Source organism: Dendrobates tinctorius, unplaced genomic scaffold, assembly GCF_039654945.1.
Source record: "Dendrobates tinctorius isolate UK_male_01 unplaced genomic scaffold, ASM3965494v1 ptg000209l, whole genome shotgun sequence".
Classification (NCBI taxonomy): domain Eukaryota; kingdom Metazoa; phylum Chordata; class Amphibia; order Anura; family Dendrobatidae; genus Dendrobates; species Dendrobates tinctorius.
The window spans coordinates 9,716,735-9,743,482 of NW_027361876.1; the positions used below are offsets into that span (position 1 = coordinate 9,716,735).

The 26,748-nt window shown below is 45.5% G+C and overlaps 1 protein-coding gene across 1 annotated transcript in view; it reads left to right on the forward strand.

Annotated features, from left to right (window-relative positions):
* DCN (decorin) overlaps positions 1-26,748 on the forward strand; it is a 185,671-nt gene that overhangs the window by 31,391 nt on the left and 127,532 nt on the right. The window contains exon 3 of the mRNA XM_073554277.1: positions 20,923-21,035. Coding sequence (XP_073410378.1) covers positions 20,923-21,035 — 113 coding nt within the window. The remainder of the gene's footprint in view (positions 1-20,922; positions 21,036-26,748) is intronic.

A 26,748-nucleotide genomic window follows, 5' to 3' on the forward strand; every position in this document is an offset into this window, starting at 1 on the left:
AACCAAGATTGAAGGATGACGCAGGCCATACTACTGATTACTCCAAGGAGCTGTTTTCACATACCATGCCTGGATTATCAAGTGAAATGGTGAATTACCCAGGCCAAGATGAATCTGACATGGAGTGCACTGATGCACAGCCGCTGATGGATGATTCTGCTGGTACATTCAGTCAGAGCACTACATTGTCCTCGCAGTGTACAGAGCCAGATTCTGACCCTGATGAGACTCAGGTGCCCCTTCCCTCACACTATACCACCATACACGGTGACACAGAGGAAGGTGCACATGACATTGAAGAGGAGGTGATGGATGACCCAGTTGTTGACCCAGATTGGCATCCATTGGGGGAAGAGGGTGCTGCTTCTAATAGCTCAGATGAGGAGCATCCACAGCAGACATCGACATCGCAACAGCTGTTATCTGGCAGGCCCGGAACACTCCAAAGACAGGTTCCAAAAATCAAAAGAGTTGCTGGACAGCTTGTCCAGAGGGTCAAATGATCACAGCGTGCTAGGCCGCAAAATTTCTGCCAAAGTAGGAAGAGTGCAGTGTGGCACTTTTTTGAACAAAATCCTCATGATCAGGCCAAGGTTATCTGTAAGAAGTGCGCAAAGACCTTTAGCCGAGGGAAAAATCTGAAAAATTTGAATACCAGTTGCATGCTTAGACATTTAAACACCATGCACTTGCAAGCGTGGACACAACACCAAACCTCAAGTGCCACATGTGCATCTGATCACAACGAAGGTAGTCAGCAACGCTACATTGTTTCCCCCACTGTAAGCCCACCGGTTAGCACAGCAGCAAATGTTGAGGTGTCGTTGCAAGGCCACAGCAGTCAGGGAATCCCACTGTTATATCAACGAAAGACTGATTCTAGGCCATCAGAAAGAACAACAACTCCATCACCATCATCAACCCTCTCTCAGTCCGCCCTGTCCACCGCAACTTCCACCATATGCAGTTCTCATGTCCAGCTCACCCTCCCAGACTCTATGAGTAGGTCAAGAAAGTACTCAGTCTCTCATCCGTGTACACTGGGTTTGAACGCCCACATTGCCAAACTAATCTCGTTTGAGATGATGCCCTTTCGGTTGGTGGAAAGCGCAGCTTTCCGCGAACTCATGGCCTATGCAGTACCACGCTATGACCTACCCAGTCGCCACTTCTTCTCTTGCAAAGCCATCCCAGCCCTCCACCATCATGTGAAAGACCGCATTGTCCATGCACTCAAGCAGTCAGTGAGCGGAAAGGTGCACCTCACAACTGATGCATGGTCCAGTCGGCATGGCCAGGGCCGTTACGTGTCCATCACTGCGCACTGGGTTAATGTGGTGGATGCAGGGTCCACAGGGGACAGCGGTGGTGGGACAGTGCTGCCTAGCCCATGGTATAGGAAACAGTTGGCTGTAGGCGTTCGACCCTCCTCCTCCAGAAGCGAAAGCTCGTCCACAGAGTGCAGTCGTACGAGCACTCCATCTGCAGCTGCCACTGTTGCACACGAGGTGTCCCCCTATCGAGAAGCTAGTGGAAAGCGTCAGCAGGCTGTGTTGCAGATGATGTGTTTGGGTGACAGACACACCGCCGAGGTGCTGGCCGAGTACTTGAAGCGACAAACTGAGTCATGGCTGGGCAGTGTACATCTTGAGGCAGGCAAGGTAGTTAGTGATAACGGCCGTAATTTTGTGGCAGCCATAGTCCTTTCAAAACTCAGCCACATACCTTGCTTGGCTCACACCTTGAACCTGGTGGTGCAGTGCTTCCTCAAAAATTATCCGGAGTTAACAGCCCTGCTCCAGAAGGTGCGAAGACTGTGCGCGCACATCCGCCGGTCGCCTGTACACTCCGTTCGTATGCAGAAGCTGCAGCGATTGCTCCACCTTCCCAACCACCGCCTCATTATCGACATTGCAACAAGGTGGAACTCCACCCTGCACATGGTGGAGCGGCTGTGCGAGCAGAGGCAGGCCATAATGCATTTGTGGGAGGATACACGGCCAGGCACTTTGAGAGCAGACATGAGTTGACAGGTGTGCAGTGATCGAAGCTGAAAGACCTCTGTAAAGTCCTTCAGTGTTTTGAGGAATGCACACGGCTGATAAGCGTAGATGACGCCATCCTAAGCATCAGCATCCCACTTATGCGTCTGCTCATGCAAACTTTGACGCACCTTAAGGAGCAGGCTTCTGCAGCCAATGTTGATGAGGAGGAAGAGGAGGAGGGAATCCTTGATGACATTCAGCCATTGTCTGCTCAGGGACCTCTCCTGGACGAGGTGGAGGAAGAAGAGGAGGAGGAGGAGGAGGATGATGGGGATGATTACTTAGGGGAGGAGGATGCATCTCGTGGGGCAAGTGAAAATGTTGGCGTGGCAAGGTCTGGTACAGGGTTTGTGCGTGACTGGAGGGATGTGGATTTGCCAGAAAGTGCTCCTCCAACCAGCACTCGCAGTGCATCATTGACACCGGGAACATTGGCCCACATGTCAGATTATGCCTTCCAGATCCTAAAAAGGGACCCCCGCATTGCCAAAATGATGAACGATGATGACTACTGGTTGGCCAGCATCCTGGATCCACGCTATAAAGGCAAATTACAAAACATCATGCCACAGGAGAACCTTGACCTAATATTGGCTAATAAACAAGCAACTCTGGTAAATCGGTTGCTTGAGGCATTCCCAGCACACAGCAGCGGTGATGGTTCTCACACGAGCCGTACGGGCCGGGGTCAGCTTGGCAGAGGTGTTCGTGGTGCACACAGCAGAAGTGGCGTTGGAGACAGGGGTTTCATGACAATGTTGTGGACTGATTTTTCAAGTACCGCTCACACAACTGGTAATACTGCATCGATGGAAAGTGACAGGAGACAGCAGTTGTCAACTATGGTTACAAACTACTTTTCCTCCCATATCGATGTTCTCCCACACAGGTCATTCCCCTTTGACTATTGGGCCGCTAAACTGGACACCTGGCCTGAATTGGCACAATATGCCTTACAGGAGCTCGCTTGCCCAGCTGCAAGTGTGCTATCGGAAAGAGTCTTCAGTGCAGCTGGATCAATCCTGACAGAAAAAAGGACCCGTCTGTCAACCCAAAATGTGGATGATCTAACCTTCATTAAAATGAACCACGCATGGGTTTCCAAGGATTTTGACCCACCTTCCCCTGATGACACATAGGGTGACAGAAAAATGGCTTGCTTTGGTCCACCTCTTCCTGGGACTTGACCTATTTCACCTTTTGCATCAGCTGAATGTCTAACATAAACATATGCCACTTTCTAAAACTCCCTAACTGTGCTGCCTCCCCCCCCATGGCCGGGGTCACCACCTAGCGCACGACACCGTGCGAGTGCCGTTGCCCTGGACAGGTGGGTAGGCCGACTTTTGGGCGCGGGAACTGGCACAGGGTCCCTCATAGTGCAATCAAGTGTCTCTGACGGTGGTGGTGCACACCCGCCGTCAGACACACCGCTGTACTATGAGGGGCCCAGTGTCAGTACCGACGCCCACGAGTGGGCCCCCCTTGCTTGGGCAGGGCCCCAGCATTTGCAATCTTTACCTCTCCCTGCTCCTCCGCTGTGTAGTCTGGGCCGTCAAATCCATACTGTGCCTGACACCGTTTGAGCCTGCCTCCTGATGTATAGACATATATTTTGAATGTGTACGCTATCCATACATGTTATCTGGGGATACGGTACCCTTTCTCACCTTTGTGCAATCACGTGCAATCCATACTGGGCCTAACACCGTCTGAGCCTGCCTCCTGATGTATAGACATATATTTTGAATGTGTACGCTATCCATACATGTTATCTGGGGATACGGTACCCTTTCTAACCTTTGTGCAATCACGTGCAATCCATACTGGGCCTAACACCGTCTGAGCCTGCCTCCTGATGTATAGACATATATTTTGAATGTGTACGCTATCCATACATGTTATCTGGGGATACGGTACCCTTTCTAACCTTTGTGCAATCACGTGCGATCCATACTGGGCCTAACACCGTCTGAGCCTGCCTCCTGATGTATAGACATATATTTTGAATGTGTACGCTATCCATACATGTTATCTGGGGATACGGTACCCTTTCTCACCTTTGTGCAATCACGTGTAATCCATACTGGGCGTGAGAATGGCTGGCGAGCTGTTAAGCAAGCTACAGCACCTGTGGTTTGCATACGTAAGTTTTTCATTTTTTCAGGAATGACGGTTAGGCCTAATTCCGGAACTGCGGTTGACCTGCACTTACTGGGAAATCATTGTTCGCGGGTAATAATTGTAATCAGTGATCCCCATCACTAACGTTGTTCAGCGGGTTATCTGCACCTGTAAGCGACAAACGCTGGCCTTTTCAGTGTAGCGCACATGCAGCCACGGACATGTAAGGGCATGACACACCAGTTATTGGCCAATCTCATGTGCCAGAGCCTCACGTGTCCCTATAGTAAGCCGGACTCGGACCGCGGGGCATGACGGAGTCTCGTTCGTTAACGGAATTAAGCTTGCAATGTGTGCATCTGTTCTGTAGCTGGCATGGTTGAGGTTTCCCAGGTGGAGTCGAATTTAACCGTAGGCTCCACTCCTGGTGGTGCCCTTCTGGACATTCCTTTAAGGTTCAGCTTTGCAACCATACTGCCCACGTAAAACAAACACTTTGCCTTCATGAACGCTGTTTGGAGGGTCATGACTCGTGGGAATAACGCCGCCCAATCAGTTAACCTGCTAGAGAGATCGTTCGTTGCTCCCAAGCATGACATCACACTCCCTAGGAAGAAGGTAATGCCACTGTGGCGACCGTACTCCTGGGGGCGACACAAGTGCACTGATGCCCAGCCACTGCTCGATGAATCTGCTGGTACATTGACCCAGACCACTACATTCCCCTCGCACGCTACACGGCCTGAATCTGACCCTGATGAAACTCAGGTTACCCTTCCCATATACAGTTCCATCTTACACGGTGACAAAGAGGAAGCTGCAGATGAAAGTGCAGGTTCGGCCCACCCGCCATCAGACACACCACCGTACTATCAGGGGCCCTGTGCCAGTGCCGTTGCCAACGAGTGGGCCCCCCCTGCTTGCTCAGGATCACAGCACTTGCAAAGTTGAAATACTGTGCAGTGAGATGGAAGATGGGGACGACGAGGAGTCCAGACAAGTACAGGGATTCCCTAGCGAGGAGACTTATTTGATTGTTTTCAATGTTGGGACAGCAATTTTTGGGGAGCACTATACTCTGGAGAATGATAGATGGGGCCCACCATACACTGGAACATTCCAAAGGTGGACATCAGACACTGGAGCAGCATTTACAGGGCCCATTATACACTAGAGCATTAGAAATGGGGCCCATTATGTTTGGAGCATTATTTGGGCCCATAACACAGTGGAGCTTCATCCATGGGGACCAACATATACTGTAGCATTATGTGGAGCTCATCATATACTGTTTCAAACATTTTATGGGACCAATGATTCTGTATGGAGAAATAGATGGGCCTCGTCATGAGATGTAAAAAGTGAAGTATTTTTCATTGTACTATACCGCTATTTCTCTGCCGTATCGGAGCATGATGAGTTGTGGTATGTGTTAAAGGGGCGCTCTTTCGCCCATGGCACATGAAAACCTGGAGCCAGCCCTCCCCCCCCACAACTGTAGCCAAATAACCCCCATTTTTCAGTGCGTAACTTGTATTATGAAGTTAATTAAGGTTGACAAGCTTAAGTAAGAAGAATTGATGCTTTTGGCAGTCAAATGAGCACTGTTGGTGTGTTTCCTGTCCTCCTCTCACTGCCGACTTTTATTCCCCATTGACTTACATTGGGTTTCGTGTTTCGGTACGAACCCGACTTTTCCCTATAATCGGACGATCTTGCTCGACCCGACTTTTGGAAAAGTCGGGTTTCACGAAACGAAACGCGACCCTAAAAAAACAAAAGTCGCTCAACTCTACTTATTACGCCTTCTGAACTCCTGACGTTGCTCCCTGGACAAAACTCTATCACATTGCATAGGTTCAGACACTTGTTCAACAGGTGGCAACACCTCTCATGCAGTCCTGCGTTCACGTAAACGCCGATCAACCTGAATGGCTAATGACATAGAATCGTCAACACCAGAGGGAACAGGAAATCCCACCATAGTATCTTTTACGGCTTCTGACAAACCCTTCCAAAAGAGAGCTGCCAAGGCATTATCATTCCAGGTAGTAAGGACCGCCCACTTTCGGAATTTTTGACAGTACAATTCTGCAGAATCTCGACCCTGGCTCAATGCCAACAGGGTCTTTTCAGCCTGATCAATAGCATTAGGTTTGTCATACAACAACCCCAAGGCTTGAAAAAATGCGTTCACATTAGTCAGAATGGGATCATCTGGTTTCAAAGAAAACACCCAATCCTGGGGATCGCCACGCAGCAAAGAGATGACAATTTTAACCCGCTGCGCGGAGCTCCCTGACGAGTTAGGCTTTAAGGCAAAAAATAATTTACAATTATTTTTGAAATTCAAAAATTTAGACCGATCCCCAAAAAACACATCAGGAGTAGGGATCTTTGGTTCAGCAGCATGTGAATGAGCAAGGTAGGCGCAAATTCCCCGCACTTCCGCAGCGAGCTGCTCCACACGATCAGACACTTGCTTTTTCTCATTGAGAGAAAAAAAATTCCCCCTACGGCCTCAGAGATATAGAGGAAAAAATATACACACTTTTTTTTTTTTTTTTTACTATTCTTTCCTGCTATTGAGTACACTAGGATCTGCGGTCTGGCTGGTGATTCTGTTATGAATGAGTCACCGTAGGAGGCAAAAACAGAAATACTAGCTAAGTCCAGAAAACCAGAGAAGTTGGCAGTGTAACGTCCGTCTGCGGTTCTGGGCTGCCGCCAGGCAACACCCCGAGAAACACTGATACCCTTTACCCCTATACAGGGATCTGGATTTACAACAGAGCCCAGGAGGTAGCTGTCTGAATATGAGTAGCGGCCAGAGCAGGACGGTCGTCAGAGGGAAGTAGGAAAAACGGCAGGCAATAGAAGAGTCAAATTCAGGCCAAGGTCAGAGTCAAAAACCAGGAGGGCGGCAGAGGTACAGAATCGTTAGGAAGTAGCAGAGTCAGAATATCCAAGCCAAGGTCACAAACCAGGAGAGTAGCAGAAGTATAAAGTCGTCAGGCAATAGAAGGGTCAGAAATCCAGGCTGAGGTCAGAGTCAAACAGAAGTCAATCACTAAGTAGCACACAGGGGAACCAAGAATATATCCGGCATCTTGCAAGCCCAGTCCCAAGGTATTTGAGGGATCAGGTCATCCCTCACAGGCTCCCGGGATGATGATGTCATCAGGACCGCCCCCAGGACCAGACCTGATGATGATGCACCAACCCCTTCATGACTGACAGAGGAGCGGAGTCTGCGTCCACTAGATGTCTGCGCAGAAGCCCTTTCACTGTTGCCGCCATCACTCAGGCGCGAGCCACGGCGCCTCCTAGCAGCTGAGGGCGGAACAGCAGGCCCCGAGTTTGACGGCGACATGTCAGTTCGGCGCCTCCTGGTGGCCGAGGCCTGGAGAGCAGGCCCCGAGCCCGAGGGCGGCGTGACAGTCCGTCGCCTCCTAGTGGCTGAGGGCGGAACAGCAGGCCAAGAGTTCGACGGCGACATGTCAGTCCGGCGCCTCCTGGTGGCCGAGGCCCGGACAGCAGGCCCCGAGCCCGAGGGCGGCGTGACAGACCGTCGCCTCCTAGTGGCTGAGGGCGGAACAGCAGGCCCCGAGTCTGACGGCGACGTGACAGTACCCCCTTCTCCAGGAGGGGCCTCCTGACCCTCAAAACCCGGTTTGTCTGGGTGAAGGAGATGAAATCTCCTAATTAATGCCTTGGCATGGATGTTCCTTGCGGGGACCCAGGACCTCTCCTCCGGTCCGTAGCCCCTCCAGTGTACAAGATACTGTATGGAGCCTCTCACAAGGCAGAAGTCAAGGATACCCTGGACTTCATACTCCAAGGACCCTCTGACCGAAACAGGAGGAGGAGGGGACTGGACAGGGTGAATTGGGGAGCGATACAGCTTGAGGAGGGACTTGTGGAACACATTGGGCAACTTAAAAGACTGTGGAAGTTTTAAACGGAAAGCTACAGGGTTAACTACTTCTGTGATTTCATATGGACCAATAAATCTGGGACCCAGTTTGGCAGACGGCACTTTAAGTTTGATGTTTTTGGTAGAGAGCCAAACCTTGTCTCCAACTTCCAGGTGCGGCCCCTTAGATCGTCGCCTATTCGCAACCAAAGCCTGTCTAACCTGGGTCCCTTTCAAGTTTGAGTTTACCTCAGACCAAATCATTTTTAAACGATGTATATTTCCCTCTACCCTGGGGAGCTCTGACATCCTGGCCGAGAACGAACCAAACCGCGGATGCAGTCCATGGTTGCAGAAAAATGGGGTAGTCTTAATGGAGTCCTGGTAACGATTATTTAGGGCAAACTCAGCTAGTGGCATATGTTCCACCCAATCAGACTGATGTTCTGACACATAACAGCGGAGGTATAGCTCCAGTGCTTGGTTGGTACGTTCGGTTTGACCATTGGTCTCGGGGTGGTAGGCAGAGGAGAAGGACAGCTCAATCCCAATGCGTTTGCAGAAAGCTCTCCAGAATTTTGAGATGAACTGGGTACCTCTGTCGGACACAATATTCACTGGAGCACCGTGCAGGCATACAACATGCACAATAAAAAGTTTACTCAAGGTTTCTGAGTTAGGTAACCCAGACATGGGGACAAAGTGACACTGTTTGCTGAACCTGTCCACCACCACCCAGATACACGTTTTTCCATCTGAGGGCGGCAGGTCCGTAATGAAGTCCATGGAGATGTGGGTCCATGGACTCTCAGGGGTGGGCAAGGACTGGAGCCAGCCGGCAGGGCGATTATGGTAGGACTTGGCGCGGGCACAGACTTCACACGCTAACACATATTCTTTACAGTCCTTAACCACCGTCGGCCACCAAAAGTTTCTAGATACCAGTCGGGTGGTATTATTAAGACCAGGATGGAATGCCAGAACAGAGTCATGTGACTCTTTAAGAACTTGCATGCGAAACGTAGCCGGGACGAACAATTTTTTGGGGGGCGTAGTGTCAGGAGCCTGTTCTGGGGAGCTACGGATCTCCTCCAGAAGGTCCAGAGATACTGCTGACACAACGATCCCGTTGGCCAATATCGGGACTGGCTCACAGTCCTCGGCTTGTGAGGGGCAAAAACTGCAAGAGAGTGCATCGGCCCTCACATTTTTAGTACCAGGGCGAAAGGTGATTAAAACATCAAACCTAGAGAAGAACAAGGCCCACCTTGCCTGTCTAGGATTTAATCTTTTAGCTGACTCCAGGTAGGTCAGATTTTTGTGGTCCGTAATTACCGTGATCTTATGTTTGGCGCCTTCGAGGAAGTGGCGCCATTCCTCGAAGGTCCATTTGATCGCCAATAATTCCCGATTACCTATATCGAAGTTTTTCTCAGTGACAGAGATTTTTCAGGAAAAAAAAGCACATGGGCGAAGCTGAGTGAGGGATGCAGTGCCTTGCAACAGCACTGCTCCCACTCCGACCTCAAGGCATCCACTTCTACTATAAATGGGCACTCTAGATCAGGCTGAACCAAAACTGGGTTGGCCACAAAGCACTCTTTTAGCGTAGCAAAAGCCTGAATTGCCTCAAAGTTCCAATTAGCCATGTCTGCCCCTTTTCGGGTCAAATCCGTGAGTGGTTTGGCAATTTCGGAGAAACCCCTGATAAATTTACGGTAGTAGTTAGCAAACCCTAAAAATCGCTGCAGCGCTTTTAGCGATTTGGGTTGCACCCAAGCTTTGATAGGTTGGATCTTGGCAGGATCCATACGAAAGCCTTTGCCTGAAACCATGTACCCTAAAAACTGTACCTCCTCAGCAAAGAAAACACATTTCTCCAGTTTAGCAAACAAGGAGTGTTCTCGCAGTCTCTGCAGCACAGAACAGACGTGTTGAGCGTGTGTCACAGGGTCAGCAGAATAAATCAAAATGTCATCTAAATACACGACTACATACACCCCACAAATGTCCCTGAAAATATCGTTTACAAAGTGCTTGAACACGGCAGGTGCGTTACTGCGTTCAAACGGCATTACAAGGTACTCAAAATGGCCAAGAGGGGTATTGAAGGCCGTTTTCCACTCATCCCCGTCTCTTATGCGGACCAGATTATATGCCCCCCGGAGGTCAAGTTTAGTAAACCAACGGGCTCCTATTAGTTGATTAAAAAGATCAGGGATGAGTGGAAGCGGATACTGGTTCTTTATAGTGATTGCGTTCAACTCCCGGTAATCAATGCAGGGTCTGAGACCACCATCTTTCTTTTCTACAAAGAAGAACCCGGCTCCAACTGGTGAAATGGATGGTCTAATAAACCCTTTTTTTAAGCTATCTGCTATATACTCATTCATGGCCTGACGCTCTGGACCAAAGAGATTAAATATTCTCCATTTTGGGAGACGGGCATCTGGAGTCAGGTCTATAGGGCAATCATACTCTCTGTGGGGGGGTAACTTCTCAGAATCTACAATAGAAAAAAACATCTTCATAGTCTCTGAAAGCAAACGGTATGAGGGGGTTTTTAACTTTAACTTAGTTCACGGCTAGTGTTATGCAGTTATCTTGACAGTGTGAACTCCAGCGTACAACATCGCCTAGGTGCCAGTCGATGACTGGATTGTGCTGGCGTAGCCATGGCATTCCCAAAATGACTGCAGCAGATAAATTATCCATCACAAAAAATGACATAAACTTGGTATGCAACGCTCCCACAGACATAGTGATTTTGTCAGTAACAAATTTAACACCCTCCTGGACAATGGGTGTGCCATTAATAGCAGTAGTTTTTATAGGGGCATTAAGTCTTAATAGGGGTACACCGAGACTTTTAGCAGCCAAAGTATCCATAAAATTTCCTTCAGATCCACAATCCACATACGCGTTCAAACACTGAGATTTCTGACCAAAAGAAAGAGAAATAGGTAATAAAACTTTTGCCGCATCTGCGGGCAATACCTTAGATCTTGGGCAACCATAGCCAGAGTAGTTGCCCAGAGGCCGACGTCCCAGGAGCATGGATCTCTGAGGTGCAGCTCTCTCCCTGAAGACTCCAGACTGCCGCATAGTTGTCCAGGAAAATGAGAGTGATCTTCCAGGCTGTGCAATGCAACAGGTGTTCAGGCCAAAAATCAGCTCGTCAGAAGGAGGAAAAAAAAAAGTTCAGGGAGACTGCTTTTGTATATGTTGGGTATATATACAAGAAGCAGTTAATTTTAGGCCGGATATAATGTAACGTCCGTCTGCGGTTCTGGGCTGCAGCCAGGCAACACCCCGAGAAGCACTGATACCCTTTACCCCTATACAGGGATCTGGATTTACAACAGAGCCCAGGAGGTAGCTGTCTGAATATGAGCAGCGGCCAGAGCAGGACGGTCGTCAGAGGGAAGTAGGAAAAACGGCAGGCAATAGAAGAGTCAAATTCAGGCCAAGGTCAGAGTCAAAAACCAGGAGGGCGGCAGAGGTACAGAATCGTTAGGAAGTAGCAGAGTCAGAATATCCAAGCCAAGGTCACAAACCAGGAGAGTAGCAGAAGTACAAAGTCGTCAGGCAATAGAAGGGTCAGAAATCCAGGCTGAGGTCAGAGTCAAACAGAAGTCAATCACTAAGTAGCACACAGGGGAACCAAGAATATATCCGGCGTCTTGCAAGCCCAGTCCCAAGGTGTTTGAGGGATCAGGTCATCCCTCACAGGCTCCCGGGCTGATGATGTCATCAGGACCGCCCCCAGGACCAGACCTGATGATGATGCACCAACCCCTTCATGACTGACAGAGGAGCGCAGTCTGCGTCCACTAGATGTCTGCGCAGAAGCCCTTTCACTGTTGCCGCCATCACTCAGGCGCGAGCCACGGCGCCTCCTAGTAGCTGAGGGCGGAACAGCAGGCCCCGAGTTTGACGGCGACATGTCAGTTCGGCGCCTCCTGGTGGCCGAGGCCTGGAGAGCAGGCCCCGAGCCCGAGGGCAGCATGACAGTCCGTCGCCTCTTAGTGGCTGAGGGTGGAACAGCAGGCCCCTAGTTCGACGGCGACATGTCAGTCCGGCGCCTCCTGGTGGCCGAGGCCCGGACAGCAGGCCCCGAGCCCGAGGGCGGCGTGACAGACCATCACCTCCTAGTGGCTGAGGGTGGAACAGCAGGCCCCGAGTCTGACGGCGACGTGACAGGCAGCTATCGGATTGCAGACCCCTGAACCTATCAACAACAACTAGCAGTAGCCGTGGGGGGTTCCTATGGTGCCCTAGACCCCTCGATCACAGCCAGAGAACTAAATAGCCTAAAGGCAGAAAGGGAAATCTACACTGCCCCAGAGCAGACCCCAAAGCAATAGGCAGCCCCCAACATATAATGATGGTGAAGCAAGATGAAAAAACACTCACACAGATAGAAAGATAGGCTGAGTAAATGATGGGCCCCAAGCTAACTAAATAGGACAGGATAGAAAAGCTGCTGTCTGCAATCCGCCAAATCCCTATCAAAACAAGAGCCAAACTGATAGGGAAAAAAGCCCTGAAGACGCTAGGCTTCAAAAAGACTATATCAGTACTCAGGTATTTTCTGAAGACAGAGCAAAAAGGAATTCAGCTCACCCAGCAGGGAATGGCAGAAATCCAGAAAAACAAGGCAAAACAAAACCAAAACACAAATGCAAAAAGCAGAGCAGAAAACTTAGCTTTTGAGGAGCAGGAATCAGACTGGTCTCCTAGAATTCCTCTGAGAAATCACCAGCAAGGCAGAAGGGCGTCGTCTGCCTTATATCCAGTCAGCAATTCCAGTCACCCAGTCCTCATCATCCTGCTCAGGTGCTTGGTAATCAGCCTCACTACCTTCCTTCACCAGAAGAGGGAGTTCATCAGAGCTCAATGGTGAAGGGGAAAATGAACTCACAACACTGAAGGTTTTTATGCAAAAGTGACTGATATTTTGAGCTGTTGACAATTCCCAAATCCTTGACTGAAATCCCATTAGCAACTACTGAAATACAACCCCAAAACATAATATTGCCTCCACCATGCTTCATTGTTTGTATGGTTTTCTTTTGGTGATGCACATAATTGGCTTTGATCAAAACATACCTTTCGGAATTATGACCAAAAAGTTCAACGTTAATCTCATCAAATCATAAACACATATCCCACATGTTTTGGCAGACTCAATGAAGATTTAGGCAAACCATAGCCAGGCTTGAATGTTGTTCTTTGTATTCCCACTGGCTAGACATGATGAATAAGGGAGATTTTTGTCACATGCAGTACCCAACCAGTACTTGCTAGAAATTCCTACAGCTCCTTTAATGTTGCTGTAGGCCAATTTGCAGCCTAACAGACCTTTTTTCATAACTGTTCATCAATTTTTGAAGGACATTCAGTTCTTTGTTTTGTCACACAATTCAACAATGAGATCCCTGTGCTTTGTGGTAAGCTGTTTAAACTATGGTTTTGTTTTAAAATCCAATTAATGAAATGTTTAAAAAATTCTAACCTTTAAACAGGATTAATCCAAACCACTTTAAATAATGGCAGATGTGTACTGGCTACTATTTTAGCTGAGTTTAAATGTGATTGGACAATTCTAAACACAACCACATCCCCAATTATAAGATTTTCACACTTACGCATCCACATTATTTTATTTTCTTTAATTTTCTTCCTCAAAATAAGTTGTTTGTTTTTCAATAGATTTGTACAGATTCTGAATGATATTAAAGGTAGAAAAAGTTCTGAAATGATTCTTGGTATGATTCTTTACATGACAAAAAGATGTCTTTATATCAGGGGTGTGCAGACATTATATATCTACTGTATTATGTTCTTATATCATTTTTTGCAGCATTGTATTGATACCAAAATATGCAATTTTTTTTTCTTTTTACAGTGTTTACCAATCGGGTTAATAAATTTTATATTTTGATAAATTTGATTTTTAACCGCTTCCCGACCACCCACAGTAGATAAACGTTGGCGCTTGCTGGGCTTTGTGCAGCGCCGACGTTTATCTACTGTCGGTGGTTTTGTGCCCCCCGGGACCCCCACATACCTTACAATGCGGGGATCCCGGTGCACAATGCATTCTGGGACCCCCGACGTCATCGAGACCTGATTGATTCAGGTCCTGATGACGTCAGCGTCACAGCAGCCAATGGGAGCGATCGCTGGGAAAGCTACTTGTTTCCCGGCGATCTCCCTCATTGTAACGCGGCTTCTCCCTCTGATCTCACTGACAGATGATCAGAGGTGAAGCAGCGTTACTGTGTGACTAGATCGCTGCCTGGCACAGCTGATCGCTGCCTGGCACAGCTGTGCCAGGCAGCGATCTTGTCACACAGTAACGCTGCTTCACCTCTGATCATCTGTCATTGTGAGATCAGAGGAGAAGTCACGTTACAGTGTGCCAGGCAGCGATCTAGTCACATAGTAACGCTGCTTCTCCTCTGATCATCTGTCAGTGTGAGATCAGAGGAGAAGTGGCGTTACTATGAGTCAGATCGCAGTGCAGCGATCTTGTCACAAAAATAAAAAAAAGTAAAGAAAAAAAAAAGAAAAAAGCAGGTACACAGGTTAGGGCTAGGGCTAGGGCAAGGGCTAGGGTTAGGGTTAGGGTTAGGGCTAGGGTTAGGGCTAGGGTTAGGGTTAGGGCTAGGGTTAGGGCTAGGGTTAGGGCTAGGGTTAGGGCTGGGATTAAGGTTATGGGTGTGTTGGTGTTAGGTTTGTGGTTAGGGTTATGGTTAGGGCTGAGATTAGGGTTAGGGGTGTGTTGGGGTAAGGGTTGGAATTAGAATTGGGGGTTTCCTCTGTTTAGGTACATCAGGGGTTCTGTAAATGCAATATGACGCCCGCAGACCATTCCATCAAAGTCTGCATTTCAGAACGTCACTACTTCCCTTCCGAGCCCCACCGTGAGCCCAAACAGTAGTTTTCTCCCACATATAGGGTAGCAGCGTACTCAGGACAAATTGGACAACAACTCTTAGGGTCCAATTTCTCCTGTTACCCTTGTGAAAATAAAAATTGGGGGCTAAAAGATCATTTTTGTGGAAAAAAAATGATTTTTTTATTTTCACGCCTCTACATTATAAACTTCACTGAAACACTTGGGGGTTCAAAGTGCTCACCACACATCTAGATAAGTTCCTTGGGGGGTCTAGTTTCCAAAATGGGGTCACTTGTGGGGGTTTCCACTGTTTAGGTACATCAGGGGCTCTGCAAACGCACATGACACCCGCAGACCATTCCATCAAAGTCTGCATTTCAGAACGTCACTACTTCCCTTCCGAGCCCCACCGTGTGCCCAAACAGTAGATTTCTTCCACATATGGGGTATCAGCGTACTCAGGACAAATTGGACAACAACTTTTGGGGTCCAATTTCTCCTGTTACCCTTGTGAAAATAAAAATTGGGGGCTAAAATGTCATTTTGTGGAAAAAAAAATGATTTTTTATTTTCATGGCTCTACGTTATAAACTTCTGTGAAGCACTTGGGGGTTCAAAGTGTTCACAACACATCTAGATAAGTTCTTTAAGGGGTCTAGTTTCCAAAATGGGGTCACTTGTGGGGGGTTTCCACTGTTTAGGTACATCAGGGGCTCTCCAAATGCGACATGGCATCCGATCTCAATTCCTGCCAATTCTGCATTGAAAAAGTCAAATGGCGCTCCTTCCGTTCTGAGCTCTGCCGTGTGCTCAAACAGTGGTTTAGCCCCACATACGGGGTATCTGCGTATTCGGAAGAAATTGCACAAACAATTTTGTGGTTCATTTTCTCTTTTTACACTTGTGAAAATAAAAAAAATGGTTTTGAAGTAAAATGTTTGTGAAAAAAAGTTAAATGTTTATTTTTTCCTTCCATATTCCATTCATTCATGTGAAGCACCTGAAGGGTTAATAAACTTCTTGAATATGGTTTTGAGTACATTGGGAGGTGCAGTTTTTAGAATGTTGTCACTTTTGGGTATTTTTTGTTATATTGACCCCCCAAACTCACTTCAAATGTGAGGTGGTCCCTAAAAAAAATGGTGTTGCAAATTTTGTTGTAAAAATGAGAAATCGCTGGTCAACTTTTAACCCTTATAACTTCCTAAAAAAAAAAAATTATGTTTCCAAAATTGTGCAGATGTAAAGTAGACATGTGGGAAATGTTATTTATTAACTATTTTGTGTGATATCACTCTCTGATTTAAGGGCATAAAAATTAAAAGTTTGAAAATTGCAAAATTTTCTAAATTTTCGCCAAATTTAGATTTTTTTAACAAATAAGCGCAGCTCATATCAAAAATTTTTTACCACCATCATGAAGTACAATATGTCATGAGAAAACAATGTCAGAATCAGTAGGATCCATTGAAGCGTTCTAGAGTTATGACCTCATAAAGTGACACTGGTCAGAATTGAAAAAATTGGCCCGGTCACGAAGGCAAAAACAGGCTCGGGTGTGAAGGGGTTAAGGATGCATTGTCACAAAATTTCATAATATTTTTATTTCTTTTGAGGTAAAAGGGGGATGACTAAAATTTTTTGTTTTGATTTCATATTTTTGAAAAGCATTTTTATTAATTTTTACTGTATTTGTCAGTCCCCTATACAGAACCTGAAATCGGTTGCTCGTCTATACTATATACAGCAATAGTGTATTGCTGTGTATAGTAAAAATTAATGTCTCCTTCGAAGCTCAGTCACATACAACCCATCAGTTCTCCATGATCATTTCATGGGCAGGTGGATGTGGATGGGAGCGTGGAATGGAGTGCCCTCTTGCTGGCGTGGCTGTTACAGTCTATGGCTCTATGGTATGGGTTTAGCTTCTTGCCTGGTCTATGCATTCAACTTAGCCATGGGTAAGAGTTTAATGTATGAGGGAAAGTGAACAGTGTCATACACGTTTTTCAGGGCAATTGAAGGCCTTAGACTGTGTGCCCACGTTGCGTTTTTTAAGCATTTCCGCAGCGCTTTTAGACAAGCATTTCTGCTGCGGAAATGCTTAAGAAAAGCATCTAATGTAATAGAATGGAAAGCGCACATGTTGTACTAATGGTGCGTTTTTTTCCGCTGCGGAAACGCTTAGCGGAAAAAAACACAGCATGTTCATTAATTGTGCGGAATCGCATGCGATTCCGCATACATACACTGTAATTGCAAAAACGCATAGGAAAACGCATGTCAAAACGCTTGACAATCGCGTCAAAAACGCATGTCAAAAAGCGCATGCGTTTTCCCTGGCAAGGGCATGCGTTTCTGCTCAGGAAAAAAAACGCTTGAAAAACGCTACATGGGCACATAGCCTTAAATTACTTTTGATTTGCGGTATTGCATTCCCCACTAATTGAATTTCTTGGAAAAATTTGACTGACAAATTACAAGTTCAATAGATTGGCTCATCTCTATTGTCTATACATTTGTTTTTACAAATTAAAACTAAAGAATGAAACATTCTTTTATTTTCAACTGTTTTTCTTTTCTTATTGTAGCTTTTTATATTCTATTTTCATTACATAATTATGGGGATAGCCATCTTAAGGCAGCAACTACCTGAGAGACAAATAATCCAAAGCCACAGAAACTTAGTCTGCACATCTATTTATAGAATTGTCTTGTAATGTTTTCATTTCCTGTTCTGTCCAGATGTCACCGTATCACAGAATTCCAAGTGGAGGACATTCACCGACCGCCATATTGGGACATCCAAGTGATGGGTGTCTTATTATGGAAACTGCTGCTGGTAACAACCTATTGTGTGGTACCACCAGCAGAACACTGTTGCACCACACACACACGCACACTTACACACACACACACACACACACACACTTACACACTCATGCAGCCTCTTGTGCGTTACCACCAGCGCAACACCGTCGCACCGTGCCTGCGCGAATTCCTCGCAGGCGCAGTGAATCATTCGGCTGATTCCGGTGGCAGATGCACAAAGTGTCTACAGCCAGAGGAAGCCGGTCACATTAAAGGGGTTTTCCCAAGAGCGAAAGTTCATTTTAAATATTGTCTGTGTCTGACCATGTATGGCGCATACCACATCTCCTGGGCAGTGGAGGAAGCAAAAGACAACACTGACATTACAGCATGGGATTACACAGGATTCATTTTGTGAGGTAAAATATTTCACTGACTGTTTTTAAACAATATTTTACCTCACAAAATGTATCCTCTGCGATCTTCTGCTGTAATGTAAGTGTTGTCTTTTGCTTCCTCCCCTGCCAAGGAGCTGTGGTATGTTCTGTACATGATCTGACACAGGGGTGTGAGAGACAGAGCACAGGAGGGAGACAGTTCAAACGGGACAGCACATGAGGGGAGAACAGCACAGGAAGGAGAGAGACAGCAGACAAGGGGGATAGCACATGGGTAGACAGGTCAAAGAAGAGAGCACAGATAGAAGTCAGCACATGGGGAAAGAGAGAGTGGATAGGTGGGTGAGCACATGGGGGGAGAGATTCTCAATGCTGCAAAACCTGCCCCAATCATCACATTACCGCCCTCCCGATGCGATAGCATCGGACCTCCATCTAGTCTTTCACATAAATAGTCATGCAGGGAAAATGTAAGAGGAATAACTGGCCATATGTGTCCTCTCTTGTTATTTCAGCTAAAAGCGGGGGTTACACTATGTGTGCATGTTAAGTATTTGCAGCAGACATTTCTGCACCAAAAACATGTCTCTTGGCAGGAAAAACACTGCTTAATATACGTGTTTTCAGCTTGTTTTTGCTTGCTTTTTTATGTGTTTTTATGCATTGTTTCCCCATACATTAGAAGAGACAATTGACATGCCGCATATATGAAACTGCTTCAAATCTACAAGCTAAGAGTAAGCAGCATTTGCTTGAGACTTCAGAAATCTCACTCCATTTGCTGTTACTATAAGACACTGTGGTTTTTGCTGGCAAAAGAACGCGAGAAAAAATGTGTGGAAATCATGGCAAAAATGCAACATGTGAATAAGCTCTTAAAGAGTCCAGACCGGAGGAAATAAGTTGATTACCCAGCTGACTTTTGTTTAATAAGGAACTTTAAAGAAGTTGTTTCCCACTCAGAAATTTTCATTCCTGGCCAAAATTTTCTTATATAAAAAAAGTTCTGTACTCACCATTCCCAGGACCAGTGCTTAGTCTCCACCGCTGCTTCCAGTGTCTGGTATTGGAAGAAACACAGATGTCATGTCAACAGTGCAGCAGTCATTCAGAGAAGCCAAGCAACTCTGCATAGGGTATTTCTTCTGCATGGGCAGAGATGTTGCGCACACTGATTGGCTACAACACTGTAGACAGGACATCTGCTCCACAGCCAATACCAGACACAGGGAGTGGCAGTGGAGACTTAGCATTGGACCTAGGGATGGTAAATAAAGCTCAGTTTATTTACTTATTTAAATTTGATAAAAAAATACTGTGCCAGGGAACAGGGATTTTCTGAATAGGGACAACTCCTTAAACACCTTTCTGACATCGGGCATAAATGTACGCTAATGTCGGAATCCCTCCCTCCAGCGGTGAGCCCACATCTTTCCCAGCACATGTCAGCTGTTTTGAACAGCTGACATGTGTCCGGAACAGCCACGGGTGGAATCATGATTCATCCATGGCTATTAACCCATTAAATGCTGCTGTCAAACTCTGACAGCAGCATTTAACATGCGCTTCTGGCAACCGTGCCAGAAATCTGCCCATTGGTGACCCCGTCACATGATCGTGGGTCATAGATAGATTGGTATGACAACCAGAGGTCTCCTGGAGACTTCTATGTTTGTCACTGCCGGATTGATATGAGTGCCACCAGGTAGTCAGCGCTCATAGCAAGTGAGGTATTCACCCCTCTTTCGCCCCAATCAAAATAAAACAATAGAATAAATCAAACAAACACATATTTGGTATTGCCACATTTAGAATCGCCCAATCTATCAATAAAAAAAAAGATTAACCTGATTGTTAAATGGCGAGGTGAGAAAAAAGTTAAAATGCCAGAATTATGTTTTTTGGTCGCCGCGACCAAAATGCAAGAACAGGTGACCAAAGGATCATATCTGCACCAAAATAGTATTATTTAAAAAATCAGATCAGAGCGCAAAAAATAAGCCCTCATCCAACCCGAGATCACGAGAAATGGAGACGCATTTTTTTTAACAAAGTTTGGAATTTTTTTCACCACTTAGATAAAAAAGAACCTAGACATGTTTGATGTCTATGAACTTGTAAAGACCTGGAGAATCATAATGGCAGGTCAGTTTTAGCATTTAGTGAACCTTGTAAAAAAGCAAAACAAAAAACAAGTGTGGGATTGCACTTGTTTTGCAATTTCACCGCACTTGGAATCTTGTTCCCATTATCGAGTACACAACATTGTAACACCAATTGTGTCTTTCAAAAGAACAACTCGTCCCGCAAAAAACAAGCCCTCACATGGCCATTTTGACAAAAAAAGGAGAAGGAGAACAAAAGAATGAAAATGCAATATCAAAAATACCTCTGGCCGTTAAGGGGTTAACTGCTCTAATGTATCTTAACAAATTACTAAAAATGATTATGCCTGAAGAAATGACTGTGATTGACCTTTGGTTGACCTGCATTTTGGTGCATTATGTAAGTTAGCATAATAGATCAATATTAAGGAATTATTCAATATTCTAATGGTCAATTCAATTTTCATGGACCGAATCACTTCTACTGACTACAGTTATGAATATGATTTATTTATTGCTGAATGTCCTTAATGTTGAATATAGCATTTCTTACAAAGAGAGCTGTGCTTGCTTAAATATAAAAAATGCAGATTTTAATCAACTTTATTTTTTTCAGGTCTAGAACAAGTTCCCAAAAATATTCCTGCAGACACAACTTTACTTGACTTACAGAACAACAAGATAACTGAAATAAAGGATGATGACTTCAAGAATCTGAAAAACCTTCATGTAAGATATTCTGGAACCTTTCAAGTTATTCAGTAAATACCATAATAAAAACTGTATTAGCTATAGCAAAGGAAAAGTCTAGTGCAAAATAAATAATAATAAAAAAAACAAATAAATGCACCTTCCATAAGGGAGGAACTCCATTGCATTGCATTGACATGATTATCACCAGTAGTTTAGGTCAACATGGCCTCAAGGGCTACATCTAACATCACAATGCTAAAAATTAAAGGGTATTTGCACCATTACTTGCACATTTGGACATTTTTTTTTATTTTCTAACATATCATAGATATTAGAGATGAGCGGATCACATAAAATTGAACTAGCCCGTTTACATGGCTTTTACTGAGAAATGTGATTCTCTATAAATCTAGTGTCCCTTGTTATGCCCTGTCTCTCTAGACCCTAGGGCATAATAATAATATTATGTAAAAATTAAAGAAATCCTTATACTCTCTTCACCGCTCATCCCTCCAGCCCCTCTGCTCCTCACCACCACCTGGCCAGTTCTTGTTGCATCTTTGGATCACCGTCGGCTGTGCTGAGATCTCCGGGCCTCTCACATTAGGTCGAGGCTTCCAGGCATGCGCCTCGAAAGGTCAACGTGTATGCCGTGAAGTCATGATGTCTTGGCTAATGCATTGACCTTTCAAACCCGTAAGCACCGGCATAGCATTAGTTGCCTGAGGACTTTCACTTTATGTGCCTAAAAGATTTATAATATCTTCTCACACTTTACAGGTCTTAATGTAACTAATTTAATCCAATTACTTCAGTTGTATTAAGATGTTGCATAAAATGCTTGCAAAAATTACAAATTGCAATGTAACAAAAGTACATTTTTTTTTCACAAAAACAACTCTAGGATACATACACCAAGATTTGCCTGGGTTTAGTATGTGTGAACCTAATCATAGTGGGACCATCAATCTGCTCCAGAAAATCTTTAACCCTTTCATGACGGAGCCTTTTCTTGCTTTTGCCTTTCTGTTTTCGCTCCCCTTCTTCCCAGAGCCATAACTTTTTTTATTTTCCCGTCAATATGGCCATGTGAGGACTTGTTTTTTGCAGGACGAGTTGTACTATTGAATGACACAATAGATTTTGCCATATCGTGTACTTGAAAATGGGAAATAAAATTACAAGTGCGGTGAAATTGAAAAAAGTGAAATCCCACAACTGTTTTTTGGACTTTTTTTTCATATTCATCAAATGCTAAAACTGACCTGTCATTATCATTCTCCAGGTTATCACAAGTTCATAGACACCAAATATGTCTAGGTTCTTTTTTATTTAAGTGGTGATCTGGGGCCGAGTAAGCATTTTTTGAGTGTTGAGCTGATGTTTTTAATGATGCCATTTTGGTGCAGATACGATCTTTTGATCGCTCATTATTGCATTTTATTGCAATGTTGCGGCGACCAAAAAGCGTAATTCTGGCGTTTTGAATTTTTTTCTCATTACCCCGATTACCGATCGGGTAAATTCTTTTTTTATGCTGATAGAACGGGTGATTCTGAACTATACCAATTGTATATGTTTGAATTTGTTTTATTGTTTTATTTTGAATGGGGCAAAAGGGGGTTGATTTGAACTTTTATATATTTTTAATTTTTTTATGTTTTTTAAAACTTTGTTTTACTTTTGGCATTCTTCAATAGTCTCCATGGGAGACTAGAAGCTGCATTTGATCAGCTCATCTACATAGAGGCGATGATCAGATCATCTGTATGTAGCAGAATACCTCACTTGCTATGAGCGCCGATCACCGATTTGGCGCTCATAGCAATCTGGCTATGCCAACTGTTGAGGTCTGCTGGAGACCTCTGGTTGTCATACCAACCCATCGGTGACCTGCGATCACGTGTCGGGGTCACCGATGAGTGGGATTTAAAAACAGCTGACATGTGCTGGGAAAGATGTGGGCTCAGCACCAGAGCCCACATTAAAGGGAGAGACACAACATGCGCTGTACTAGTAAGGGTGGTTTCACATTAGCGCTTTTTAAGCGCACGCACGGCCGGGGTAGCTCCGCCCCGAGCCAGCTCTCTGCCCGGCGTGCCCGCCCCTTGCTTGTAGCGCCACCTCCTAGCGCACAGCGGCGCCTGCGATCGGCGCACCCTATCTTTAGCATAGGGTGCGCAGATCGTGCGCAGGCCGTGCGATAGTTGCGCTTTGACCTGCGCTGCACACTTTTGACGGTGCGCCGTGCGCGCCAAAATCAACCTTTTCGGATTTTGGCGCGCACGGCGCACCGTCAAAAGTGCGCAGCGCAGGTCAAAGCGTAACTAGCGCACGGCCTGCGCACGATCTGCGCACCCTATGCTAAAGATAGGGTGCGCCGATCGCAGGCGCCGCTGTCCGCTAGGAGGCGGCGCTACAAGCAAGGGGCGGGCACGCCGGGCAGAGAGCCGGCTCGGGGGCGGAGCTACCCCCGGCCGTGCGTGCGCTTAAAAAGCGCTGATGTGAAACCACCCTTAGGCACATGTCGTGAAGGGGTTAAAGGTTGTGAATTGTGCTAAAGTCTGTTCTTTAGTTAATATTTGTTTTAGATATATAACTCTTAGGGCCCCGTCACACATGCCGATCTCGCTAGTGAGATCGCTGCTGAATCACAAGTTTTGTGACACAACAGCGATCTCACCAGCGAGATCGCTGTGTGTGACAGCGATCAGAGACCGTCCCCCCTGCCGGTATCGCTGATCGCTGCAGGAAACCGCTGGACATTTCTTTTGTCGCTGGTCTCCTGCTGGCCAGCACGCATCACTGCGTGTGACAGGCGGGAGACCAGCGATCTGCTGGTAACTAACGTACACATCGGGTATCCAAGGGACGTGCGTCCCTTAGATATCCAATGTGTACGTTAGTTACCAGCACGCTGATGCAGGGAGCTGGTAACTAACGTACACATCAGGTATCTAAGGGACGCACGTCCCTTGGATACCCGATGTGTACGTTAGTTACCAGCTCCCTGCATCAGCGCGCTGGTAACTAACGAGCACAGCAACGCCGGGCTGTGTTGATCGCTAGTGAAGCTGTCTGTGTGACAGCTCACCAGCAATCACATAGCGACTCACCAGCGATCCTGACACGTTGATATCGTTGTCGGGATCGCTGGTGAGTCGCTATGTTTGACTCCAGCTTTAGAGGTCATCTCCAAGAGATAATTCCAAACCCAGTAGTGTTCAAAATAATGGCCAAAAAAGGATTTTGCAAGAATGGCTTTGTTAATAGTGTTTACAAGAAACATCTGTTAAACTACAAAAATAAAAAAATTGCCAGAAAACATTTCAGCCAAAGGAAGCATATATTGCAACAGCCATGTAATATTGAAATATTACTATTAACCCCTTCATTCCAAGGCCAGTTTCCATGTTCTCCTTGCCTTCTTCCATAACTCTTTTATTTTTCTGTTCACATAGACATAAAAGGGCTTATTATTTGAATGAAACCATTTATTTTACCACAAAAATTCAAAGTGCATTGAAATTGTGAAAAAAAAATTCAAATTGTTTTAGGGAATTGTTTTTATGGTGTACATTTTGTGGTAAAAGTGACCATGCAACATGATTCTCATCAATATGATTACGGCAATACTAAACATGTTTTTTTTATTGTTTCAGTGGTGAAAGAAATCATAACTTTGGAAAAAAACCTTTTTTTTATTTTTTGAGTGGAGCTGTGTGATAGATTATTTTTTGCAGGGCAAGGCATCATTTTTATTAGTCCCATTTAGGGATATATGTGACTTTTTGATAACTTGTTACAGCCTTTTATGTTGAATTGCTGCAGCCAAAAAAACATAAATTTGGCGTTCTATTATTTTTTTTGTTTACAGTGTTTACTGATTGGGATACTGGCTTTCATATTTTGATAGACTGGAATTTTCTGAATGTGGTGATACCACATATGTGTATTTTTTATTATCATATTTTTCAATGAGGGAAAAAGAGGGTGATTTGAGCTTTTAGGATTTTTTTTCATATTTTTTAAAACTTTTTTTAACTTTTCAATGTTATTGTTATTTCCCTAAGGCTAGTTTCACATTTGCGCCTATTTGCGCAGGGCATCGTGTGCAATTAAAACGCATGTGTTTTTGCATGCGTTTGCGTTTTTTATGTGCATTGGTTCTCTAGGTGTTAAACCAGTGTCTACACATGTTTTACTCGTAAAACACATGCGCACGCCTGCATTCCCATAGACTGTAACACGTTGTTATGACACATTCCGTGCACAACCGAACACATGCGTTTTTTTACACCTTTGGACGGACCCAAAAATGCAACAGGTTGCATCTGGCGTGTCTAAATGCACGCCTTGAAAGAACGCATGTGCACGAAAACGCAGACGAACGCATGCAAACACAATACCATATGTACGCCATGTTAAACATAGGTATGCATGACGCATGCGCACGGATGAGCACGATGCACTGCACAAAAAAACATGCCCAACATAATTTCCCACACCACTGAAACATCTTTGAGCAGGCTAATGTAATTTTGCCTGGCTGCCTAAGGCTACTTTCACACATCAGGTTTTCGGCGTCAGGCACGATCCGGCGTCGTGCCGGAATGCCGGATCTGGCAAATGTTTTGTAAAACCTGATGTGCCGGATCCGGTTTTCTGCCGGATCGGTCTTGTTCTTGACAGACAAAACCGGATCCGTCTCATCCGGTTCATCCGTTTTTCTATCCGTTTTTTCGACGGATTACGCCGGATCCGGTTTTTAAAATTGACCCTTGTGGCCCCTCAAGGCAGAGTACACTGGCAGGATGACAGAGTGTGAAAGATTTGTGCCCTAACCAAACTTGTGTACCTTCTGGACCAACAGTATATACCTTTGCCAACCAAAGTTGGCTATCTTGTCATGGTCTACTATTTTTAGCTTTAGGCCACAGGTGTGTACCTGGTTGTGTTTTATGCAAAGTATTTCACCTTTTAACAAAAGTTGTGTACATTGTTAGGAAATCACCAACAATAAACACAACTTTTTAGGTGAAATACTTTGCTTCAAACACAACCAGGAACACAACTGTGGCAAAAAGCTAAAATTTACCCACAGTTATACCTGGTTTTGAATACCTTTTTACCTTTGAAATACCCTGTATTTAACCTTTTTTTTAAACATAGTTCGCCGCAGAAAGAAAAGACAGACAACCATTGTGAAACGATAATTTAACTTTTATTTAAAATTTTTTTTTTTTTTTGTAAAATGTTTTTAAAGTGCAAAAAACTTTTTTAATAAAGGTTTTAAACCCAATGGGCATTTTTATTAAAAAACACACATTACAAATCTGTGTATTGTGGGGTGGAAATACTGCTGGAGGGGCTGCGGGACACTTCGACACTGGGTGTGTGGAGAGAGGACTGGGATCGTGGTGGGGAAGGAACAGTTAGAGGTGAAGGTGTGGAAAAAACTACAGAATGGGTGGACATGTGGGAAGCAGAAGAGGTGGTGGGTGGTGGAGTGGAGGGTTGGGCAGGGACTGTAGGAGCAGATGATGTTGATGGAAAGTTGTATGGGGAAGGAGTTTGGTACGGGGAAGGAGTTTGGTACGGGGAAGGAGTTTGGTACGGGGCAGGTTGCTGGAAGTGGGGAGATGACTGGTACTGGGGAGGTTGCTGGTACTGGGCAGGTTGCTGGTATGTAGTAGGAGGGGGAGGATGAAAAGTGGCTGGAGGGGGTGCAGATGTAATAGGAGGGGGA